Below are 11,045 nucleotides of genomic sequence, written 5' to 3'. Positions count from 1 at the left end.
AACCCCAAAAGCGCAAACCGTTTTTTTCTTTTAGATCGGTTTTTTTAGTTAGGCCTATTCAGAGAACGTTCGCTGTCTATCCCTTTGGAGCGAACGAATCCATCCGTTAGCGTTCGGTAGCGAACGTTCGTAATTTAGTTTTTTCTTTTTCTGTTTAATCTCGTCCAGGGACCTATTCGTGATAAATTTCTTCACAGATTAGTCCCTGTACTTCAAACGACTATAACTTTTTACTCGTTAGTCCAAATTCAACGAAAGCAACGCCCACATCTTCGTTATGATCTCCTCTATCCATTAATCCAACTCAAACATGTTTTTGAAAAGTTTAAAATTTGAATTAGATCAGATTTGAATTCAAACTTCCTTTGATCACAACTTGAGTTTCGTAGCTCCGTTTCAGTTGATTCTTTTTGTAAATCAAAGCTCTTGACCTAAACATTCCGATAAGGCCAAATTCACATAATTTTGGTATTGTTAGAATTTTTTTTATGTTGCAAGAGCTGTTTGCTTGGTTTTGATGTTTTCCGAATCGTCCACTTCGATCTTTCTGATCTTTTGAGTGATTGCTTATATGTGGTTACTATTGCTTGCTTACGATAGATTGACCGGAGTGTGACGAGTAGATCGATAAAGAGTTTTAAGTGCGAATCATCTTCATCAACATTGCAGGCAAGTTCACACTTTGATCATATCCCCTTCATACCCAGTTTTCATTGCATTAGATCAAACCTCAAACATTGCATGATTAGGATCTAATTAAATTGTGGGATTGGAAAGTAGTTGATGAGGTAGGAATCTATTGCCCTGCATTCAAACCCTTGGGAGTTACTATTACGTTATGCTTACCTTGCCATGCTATGCTCGTAGACGTGGATTGGGTTTGAGAGTATTTCATGACAGATGTGAGATTGTTAATTAATGGTTCAACTTAAGGTGGAAATTTTAATACACATCTGGGTGGATTGCTAGGGGCACCCTGGGGATATACCAGTGGACTTGCCCGGACACCTGGGGAAATACCAGTGTTGTCCTAGGAGATCCCGGGGATATACCGTGTGATCATCCTACGGTCCGCCACCCAGGCTCAAAGGGATCATAAGATTATTCATGCTAGAAACTTCCGTGTGCAGCCACAAACTATTATGGGCTCTAGCATAGTTGATTAAGTCGTGTGAACTCTTACAGTGGTAGACTAGCAGATGTAGGGGTTGTAGGTGGAACGGTCTACCCATCGTAAGGTGCAAACGCTTCTGAAAGACTATGTCTCGATCATCCGTTTCTTAAACACCTTGTAGTGCGAGAAATCCAACGGAGGAGATCGGGTCTTGTGGGGAAAAGTGCGCAAACCTCTGCAGAGTGTACAAACTAATCATGATTAGCCGTGTCCCCGGTTATGGACATCATGAGTCTCTGGCACTTGGATTATCCCGTTGATCTCATCACGTTACTTTAAATTAAGTTTGTTGGGTTTGATGATGTTATTTAATTGGGATTGAGAATGCTGTCAACCATTCTCAATGATCAATAACCATCATGATAGTTAAATAAAATTTATTCCTTTGTAGTAGGGAAAAATTGGCTTTTCGCAAAAACTATAACCATAGAGCTTTTCCACCGGCCAAATATGCATGTAGTGATAGCCTTTGTTCATCATTCTCTATGGTGTGAATTTGCCAGTACATTCAATGTACTGACCCTTTGTGGCTGCAACGTCTCATGTTGTAGGATTTCTTACGACGAGTAAGTGATACGTTAGGGTTACGATTTCTACACTCAACTTTGCCGTTGGTGTTGATGGGAATCCACAACCTTGTTACTTCCGCTATTTTGGATTGAGGTAATAGTATTTACGTTACTTTTACATGTGATTTACCTCTGTTATAAATCCTCGAGTACTGTATGTGCCAGCATACCGATCCAGGGATGACACTTAAGCACAGAGACTTTGATCTATTCGGGTCGGGTCGCTACAATATGAAATTTGATTAGAAAAATATATAGAATATGAATATTTTACCCGTTAATCATTTAAAACATACTATGTAGGGTTCAATCTTAATCAACAGTGCATTATCCGTCTTTTTTTCATATCGGTACTGATTCGAATTACGGATGATTATCTTAGCTAAATTAGAATTGGAGACAAAATTAAAGATCACTTACCCGTTTCTTTGTACATATTTAATCTACATACAAGCCGTGTTTAAATAAAAGACATGTGGAATCTTGAACTTGCGCTTTTGTAGATAAAGATCATCTTTATTTGGGCTGTAACTACAAATACTCAGATTATAGACCATTTATTGTGAACGTGTGGTATTATGTTTTCCCGTTACAATCGCAAATCGCACGGGCTTTTTTTGCTAGTTTACTAAGAGTCCTCCATCTCGGCCGCTCCCGCTCGCCACCACCACCGCTTAGCAGCTCCAAACCCTAGTCCCAATTCCCAAACCCCAGCATTAATGTCCATGGAGATCCCCAGGCCGCTCCCCCCTGCCATCACCCCTCCCATGGCTCCCCTCCCCATCCACCCGCCCATCGCTCCGATCCCCATCCCCGTCACACCCTCCACATCCGCCGCTGCCGACGATGACGAGGTCGACTACGAGGTCTCCGACGACCACCGCGCCGCGCGGGAGCGCCACGAGCGCGCCGTACAGGAGCTACTGCAGCGCCGACGCGCCTACGCCATGGCCGTGCCCACCAACGACTCCGCCGTGCGCGCGCGCCTCCGCCGTCTCGGCGAGCCCATCACGCTCTTCGGCGAGCGCGAGATGGAGCGCCGCGACCGCCTACGCGCACTCATGGTCCGCCTCGAGGCCGACGGCCAGTTCGACCGCCTCCTCCGCGCGCAGGAGGACGAGCAGGGAGCCCCGGGCGACGACGACGACATGGAGCAGATCCAGTACCCTTTCTTCACCGAGGGGACCAACCAACTGCTTCAGGCGCGCGTTGATATAGCTATGTACTCGCTGCCCCGCGCTAAGGCCAGGGTCGACAGTGCCAAACGCCGCCTGGCTGGCCCCGACGAGGACCCCGAGGCAGAGGCCGCCCTTGTTGTCAAGCAGGCGGGGGACTTCGTGCTTGAGTGCAGCGAGATTGGAGATGACCGCCCGCTCACCGGTTGCTCCTTCTCCCGCGATGCCTCAATGCTCGCCACAAGGTACGTCTTCAAAATAACAGATATCTGAAAATGCATTGTTTTCTTGTGTATGAGACGAATAGTGAGGAATGCTTGCCTAAAGCTGCACACCACATTATTATAGTCTTATTTGGGCTCAGTTCTTAATTTCGGTTTGGCTATTGCGATTGAGCATATATAGTCTAGTGAGTAAGATTTCTTGTATGTTAGGTTTTTAATGACTGAAAGCAATCTGAATCGCTGCTTATCATAACAGTTGACCATGTTTCTTCAAATTTTTGTGCATTTATCCATACATATTTGCTTGAGCACTTCATCAGTGATAGCTGCCAACTGCTTTCTTAGCCAGCCAGGTTTAGCTTGCATATGTTTAAAAATTGCAGTTTTATTTCACCATGAAGAGATATGGGATGAATTTGATACTATTGCAACAAAATGTTGGTATATGATGGTTTCTGAGCTAAATTAATTCCAGTCCTTTTTCTATTAGTATAACTAGAAATTTTAGTGTTCAATATGACAGCACTGTCAAGAAGTCAGGACCAGAGTTTCTTCTTTTCCTGGTAAACAAAGGTTGGTATTCTGCATATCAGTTAGGCCCATTTTAGGTGGACTGCTGTCTTGGCAATGTGTGGAGCATTTATCCTAGCAGCACGGACTGCATCTCCATTGCACTCAGATTATAAATACTTAATTGGATTTGACAAATTGCGAGAGTTCTTGCTCACACTCACACCAAATAAGACTAGTAAACGTAAGATGCACAACTGAGTCTATGTTTGTTTTCATTGTTAGCAATGTCATGTGCAATTAGTTGTTCGTCAGCACCTAATGCCCTTTTCTTCCTTTCTATTAAAAATAACTATTTGTTCCTTTTGGTTCTGCAGCTCCTGGAGCGGGATCATCAAAGTATGGAGCATGCCACAGATAACTAAAATTGCAACCCTGAAAGGTCATACAGAACGTGCAACTGATGTTGCCTTCTCTCCAGTTGATAACTGCTTAGCGACAGCCTCAGCTGATAAAACTGCCAAATTATGGAACAGAGATGGGTCACTCCTAATGTCTTTTGATGGTCACCTGGACCGTCTTGCTCGCGTTGCTTTTCATCCATCTGGAAAGTACCTTGGTACAGCTAGCTTTGACAAGACCTGGAGATTGTGGGACATCAATACTGGAACTGAACTTCTACTCCAAGAGGGACATAGCAGAAGTGTATATGGTGTTAGCTTTCATCCAGATGGTTCTTTAGCTGCATCTTGTGGGCTTGATGCGAATGCTCGAGTTTGGGATCTAAGGTCAGGAAGATTGTACTGTACCCTCATTGGACATGTGAAACCTGTAAGTTAACAGCATGGATACTTCTCAAGTGCCTTACTTGCTCTGTGGTCTCACCTATCCGACTATCTGTCGTGGAATATATTTCCTTTTTGAAACTGACATGATTCTATTTTCTCTCTCAGGTCCTAGGAGTCAGCTTCTCCCCTAATGGTCATCTAGTTGCAACTGCAAGTGAAGACAATTTCTGTCGAATATGGGATTTGAGGACCAGACAAATGGTATACTCTATACCGGCACATAAGAGTCTCATCTCGCACGTGAAATTTGAACCCCAGGAGGGTTATTATTTAGCGACATCTTCCTATGACAGTAAAGCAGCGGTATGCATCATACGTAATTTTGGATCAAATTACCCCCCCCCCCCCCCCCCCCCCCCCCCCCCCCCCCCCCCTCCCTACTTAGCTCACTCATCTTAAATATTTTTCCAGCTATGGTCAACTCGGGATTACAAACCAATTAAAAGCTTGGCAGGCCATGAGTCAAAGGTTACTAGTCTGGATATTAGTGGAGGTAACCATTTGCTTAAGCACCTACACTTCTTTGTGTGCAGAATTATCTGTGTGGCGCATTCTTCGAGAATAACTAATTTAGTCCTTTCTTTATCTTGTCACACTAAGAAACAAGTTGGATCATTCACATTCACATCTTTTACTGTTCACTTGTTTCTTTATTTACAGCACAACAATTACATAGTGCCCTCTAGATTGTCTTACACTAGTAGGACGTTCTTTTTTCTGAACCAGGAGCCGTTATTTAGTGAAAACTGCTAAACTAAGATTCTAAGATTGACCATCTTTCTTTGAATAGTTAAACTGCAAGATGTACCACCTCATAAAATGCATGACACTTCTGTTACCCTTCCTATTGCTTTCCTTCAATTATTATTATTTGAATGTGTGACCTTTAGAGCATCTCCAATAGATGGTCCAAATGTAAAAATACCTAACTTTTGGACCGTCTGGGGCAAAAAGCGCTGCTCCAACAGAGGGTCCATATGTAAAAAAATTTGGACCGCGGCCTCCCGGTGATGTAAAATTGAAAACTTTGTGATGCAAATTTACATCACGAGATGCAACTGGTCCCGCCGTAGATCTAAACCCCCGCCGCCGGTTCCACCCTGCCTGGGCCGCCGCCTGTCGCCGCGCCGCCCTGACCCCATCCGCCTCCTCTCCGTTCGCCTCCGCACCCTGTCCACCTCCTCTTCGGCCGCCTCCGCCCCGTCCCGACCCCGTCCGCCTCCGCGCCGCCCCGACCCCGCCCGCCTCCTCCCCGGCCGCCCCCGCACCCCGTCCGCCTCCTCCCCGGCCGCCTCCGCACCCCGTCCGCCTCCTCTCCGGCCGCCTCCGCACCCCGTTCGCCTCCTCTTCGACCGCCTTCGCCTCCGGTCCGTCCTCCGCCTGGCCCCGCTTCGTCCGCCTCCTGTCCGTCCGCCGCCCGCTCCCCGATGGCGCCGAAGGGCAAGTCCGGTTTCTTCGGCGTGAGGGCGAAGCCCTCTGGGAATTTCGGAGTGGAGTTCTTCGACGTCGGGCGGCGTTGGTGGCTCGGCACGCATCCCACTGCCGATGATGCCGCGCGTGCCTACGATGTGGCGGTGTGGCGTGCCGGACGGCCGAAGATGGACCTCAACTTCCTGGAGATCGAGTCCCAGGCGATGGCCGAGTAGCTCATGCCGCAGGGCATCCAGATGGAGGAGATGCCGGCGAAGAAGGCGAAGAAGAGACCGGCGGTTGTCGTCGCTCCGGGCGAGAGCGACGAGGCGGCGATGGCTCGGTTCGTGCGGGAGCATCCGCAGTATGTCCAGGCCGAGCTGCGCGACATCGTGGCGAAAAAGAAGGGGGTGAAGGAGGACGAGGCCGGCTCCTCGACTGTGATCCCTATCGAGTTGTCGGATGAGGACTAGGGTGACTCCGAGGAGGAGGACGAGGAGTGCGATGACCCGACCAAGGACGAGTTCTGGGAGCAGTTCCGCAGCTCGGACGACGAGGAGTAGTTTCATCTAGTAGTTCGAATAAGTAGTAGTTGAATTTGTGTATGAAACTATGTTGAATTTCATGTTTGAACTATGTTGAGATGAAGTAGTAGTTGGTCGTTTTAATCTTCGTTTTGGACCATCTGTTGAAGTTGCTTTTTTTTTTACATCTCTGATTTGGACCATTTGTTGGAGTTGAGCATTTTCCGGAGCTCCAAAAAGCACCATTTGGCAGTCCATATTTTACATCTCCGGTTTTGGACCGCCAAAGTTTGGACCATCTATTGGAGATGCTCTTATACTTTTACTAATTCTAATCATCCATAATATTTGATTATTCATGCTTGGTGGTGCATTGCTCCCTTTGCCTCTGTTGATTGTGTTCCTTTCCATCTCAATTCTTCTACGACATATTTGGTGAAAATATCACCCTTCTGAACTGTTTATTGTTGATATGAAAATGTTTTGAACAATATTGATAGGTTCTATAGTTAATAAAGTTATTTTTGTCTACTATATTCTATTTACCCAAGAGATTGACTTCGTATTATTGTGTTCACTTGCCAAGCTCCAACCGAAGCATCAAACTAAACATGTAATTATTGTTTATCTATATGATATGTGCAGATGGACAACACATTGTGACTGTTTCACATGATAGAACTATAAAGATCTGGTCATGCAGAGGCACAGCGCGGGATAACGAGATGGAGTTGGATTAAGGCATTGATTCCACTTGCTGGAAACAGCTTGTGCTAGTTTTGTCCTTTCGCTGATCTGTCGGTCCAAGCTCTTTACATTCGATGATGCTATTTTATTGCGTCTATAACCCTAACCCTTATGCACATTCTTAACAAATGTACCTCATAAGTACTCCCTCCGTCCCATAATGTAAGACGGTTTTTAACACTACACTAATGTTAAAAAACGTCTTATATTATGGGACGGAGGGAGTATTTCTTAAGATTTTGGACTTGATATAGTTCTTTAAAACAAATGGGCTTTCTAGTAAAAACATTAAGTTCTTCAGTTTGGATGAAGTATATGGCGCATCCATGTAATTTTCATATTTGTAATATTTTCATGATGTACGCTTGCTGCCAATAGAAATTGGAGTGCAGTTGCAACTTGCAATGTACTACTCCCTCCGTCCCATAATATAAGAACGTTTTTTAAGCTATGTTAACTTGAAAAACCTTTTTATATTATAAGACGTAGGGAGTACTTGAAAAGTAATCCAAAATAAGTCTGTTTTTAGTAGGACGCCTCCTTTATTTAACCCAAATGGTAAGTGCCATGCGTAACCCAAATGATTAGCCACACGTGTGGGACGAAACACTCCTGACGTATGCTACAACTAAAGTTGCCATCTAAAAAAACAAACCCCCTCCCCCCTCTCGTCCAAAATGATAATGCTTGACAATTAGAGTTGTCATCCTTGTATCACTATAAAAAACGTTTGGAATTGCCATGTGGTCGTATCACTAAACTTGTCATAAAGCATGTGTTCGTGCCACATGTGTGACATTTAATTAAGCCCATATTTAAAATTCAACAACGTCATTCATATGCAAATAATGTTTGGGGAATGTTCGGAGCTTTGGCTATTTGTTGAGGGCCAAAAGGAGTCTGCTTGTGCACTTGATTTGAAGGTGATTTTGAGTTTGGGGAGTCTGCTTGTGCACTTGATTTGAAGGTGATCTTGAGTTTGGGCAGTCTGCTTGTGCACTTGATTTGAAGGTGATCTTGACTTTCGGGAGTTGCAGGTCGACGTGGCATAATCTTTTTTTTGAATGCCATGTGGCACAATTTTTCTGGTCTCACCTTCACGTTTTCAGTAACGACAATCGATGTACTTTGGGTCCTGGCCCATGTGTAGGAGTTCAACGGGCTTATTCCCCACGGTCACTGCACTTGAGGCCTGCCTGAAATACGGTCACTGCACTTGAGGCCTACCTGATCCTAAAACAAGAAAAAAAACTTGGGGCCTACCTGGAATACGGTCTCTTCTCAAAAAAGGAAAAAAAACCCCTGAAATACGGTCAGTTTAAGGGTGGGCCAAAAAACTTGGTCAAACAGTTCCATTTCGCTAAAAAAAACTGAACTTGGACGCGGACTTTTGGAACCTGCCGGTAAATGCCCTTGAAATCTGGACGACGTTGCACAACCTCGTGACCAAGGAATATTTAATACTCCCTTCGTCTAGGTGAATAAATCATCTTACGAAATTCACATTTTCTCAAAACCATAAGGCGCAGAACAAATTCTCCCCGATCCCATCCCAACCTCGTTCACGAGCGGCCGCATCCTGCTCGATTCCCTCCCTGCCTCGTTCTCCCCCGTGGAAACCCCTCCCCTTGACCAGTGCATGCATAGTGGCCAGCATGGAATCACATACGTGGGCCAACATGGACATCTGAAAAGGCATCCTAATAACTAGCGATTAATTGCTGATTTTGCTTCCTTTTGTAAAAGCGTTGTGATTGAAAGTTCAGCTATTCCTAGTGCTCTCCTCGTCCAATCTAAAGCCACCTAGGTTGCGTTGCCACTCCTAAGGTGATTTATTCACCTAGACGGAGGAATTACAAGAACATTACATAACTGGAATTGCTATATATATACATAATCAATAAGTGGTGTAATACAACGGCATAAATGGCCCACATCGTTGCTATACATAATCAATACGTGGTGTAATACAACGACATTAATGGCCCACACTGGACCCACTTGGGGATGGCAAGATATAGGGTATCAGGCTGATCGTAGCGAGGAGTATCATATCATATATATGATACTAGTCCAGTTTAAAAAAAATGTATATGTCAGAATCGGGGCTCCGGGGACCCTAAGGTTCGAACTCTGGGTTGCGCTCGTTCTTGACGCCCTACGCTTTTCTACAATGAGTCACAACGGAGTTATGACCGGAGCGAGCTAGCGGAAACGGCTGGAGACGCGGTGGTTACGCAGGTTCGGGCGGCCTTGCGGTGTAAAATCCTACTTCTGCTTGGTTGTGGATTGCTATGGTGGTGGAGACAAGAGTACAAGTGCTGGAGAGCCATAATGGTCGACCTCCTCAACGGCAGCTCCCTGCCCCGCTTTTATATACGCCTTGGTTCTCTTCCCCCGAAAACACCGGTGGGAAGGGTTGCCACACAACGGCAATTTGAAAGGGGACAGGGGCGCAGTCTATCCTGAGAAAAGGTGGTCTTCGCGTGCAAATCCTCTGTCCATGACGCGTCGGTTGGCTCGTTGGTGACCTCCGTCCTGCGCGCCCGTCGTCCTAGTCTTCTTGCACCGATCAGGCAACTTTTGGGGATTGCTTTGGGAACCGACGCGTTGGCCTTGCTCCCTTAGCACCAAAGTGGAAACCTTCTCCATCCGCGCATGTTGGCACGGCTCTGGCACCGTTCATCATCGCGCGTCCCCCACGTGAAGGCACGAGGCCACACGACCAGGCGAGTAGCTCTTGACTTGTCCGCCCCACGAGAGGGCTTCAGGAGACTGCCTTGGGAGACCGCCTTGAGAGGGGGCCTCGCGGGGCTCCGGTGGGGCCGCCCAGTCCCCTCAAGATGCCTGCTGTTGGGGGCCTCGCTATGCAAGGACCTCGCATGGGGTCTTGCTTGTGACGTCTGCAGGTGGGCCAGCTGCTGGATCCTTGGGTATGCGCCGCGCCCTGGGCCAAAGGCAGACAGGCCTGGGTACCCCCAATCCCATGGGCCTGACAGTAACCCCCAAGCCCGCGGCACGCACGTCTCCGCCTGTTTGGGGGGGGAGGGGGCAAAACAACGTGGGCCCTAACTGCTTGCGGCCCAGGCGCGATGCGTGGCGCATGATGGAGTGTAGGGCGCCACCACTTCTCCCAGGACACCCTGGCAACCGCCCAGGCTGACATAAAGCCTGCCCATGCACGACACGAGGCCATCATTACCTTCCTTGTCCCGCATCTTCCTTACAAAGGCGAGGGGGCGCGAACTGCTGCTCCGTCGAGCGCTATATAAGGGCAAGGGGGCAGGACCCGCCGGCTCATCTTCTTCTTCCAGCTCCTCCCTCCTGCTCCAAGATCCAAGCCGACCTTTGCAACGATGGCGAGGGGGAGAGGACGTGCTCGTGCAGCGCCTAGGGTGCCGTCCCCGAGGCTACATACGCTCTCCTACGGTCGCCGACGCTGGTCCCAGCGGCTCCGGGTGGGGCGCCGCCACTAGGCACGGACGCTGGGGGCGAGGCGCCCATGGCCGAGGTGGCCGAGGCATCGCGGCTGCCTTGCCTCCCCAGGCGTGGAGTCACTCCACCGACGTGGCGCCCGAATTCATTGTGGGCATGCATCGCCAGCACTGATCCTGGCTCCGGCTCCCAGACTCCTTCGTGGAGGAAATGGCGGACCGCGCGCCGCTGGGCCCGTGGGTGCAGCCGGACGACTGCTACAGCGGCCCCAATGCCCAAGGGGCTCGCGAGGGCCAGGAGGCTCGTGAGGTTCCAACGCAAGCCGCGCCAGCCTTTGGAAGGTGGCACATGCGTTCATCAGGCCGAAGGGCATGTGGGTGTAGTTGGTGGCGAGGCCCGCGCCCCGGCCGACATGCGATGGCCAGAAGA

The 11,045-nt window shown here is 48.0% G+C and overlaps 1 protein-coding gene across 1 annotated transcript; it reads left to right on the top strand.

Annotated features, from left to right (window-relative positions):
- Positions 1-2,364: 2,364 nt before the first annotated feature.
- LOC125551472 (U4/U6 small nuclear ribonucleoprotein PRP4-like protein) lies at positions 2,365-7,579 on the top strand. The gene is made up of 5 exons (XM_048714734.1): positions 2,365-3,163; positions 4,030-4,483; positions 4,606-4,803; positions 4,912-4,993; positions 7,080-7,579. Exons 1-5 carry the CDS (start codon positions 2,463-2,465, stop codon positions 7,172-7,174), a joined length of 1,530 nt encoding a protein of 509 aa, XP_048570691.1. The 5' UTR covers positions 2,365-2,462; the 3' UTR covers positions 7,175-7,579.
- The last annotated feature ends 3,466 nt before the right edge of the window (positions 7,580-11,045 follow it).

This window comes from Triticum urartu, chromosome 4, assembly GCF_003073215.2.
Source record: "Triticum urartu cultivar G1812 chromosome 4, Tu2.1, whole genome shotgun sequence".
Classification (NCBI taxonomy): Eukaryota; Viridiplantae; Streptophyta; class Magnoliopsida; order Poales; family Poaceae; genus Triticum; species Triticum urartu.
The sequence above is the reverse complement of the archived record's forward strand: the minus strand, read 5'-3'. Positions and strand labels throughout refer to the sequence as shown.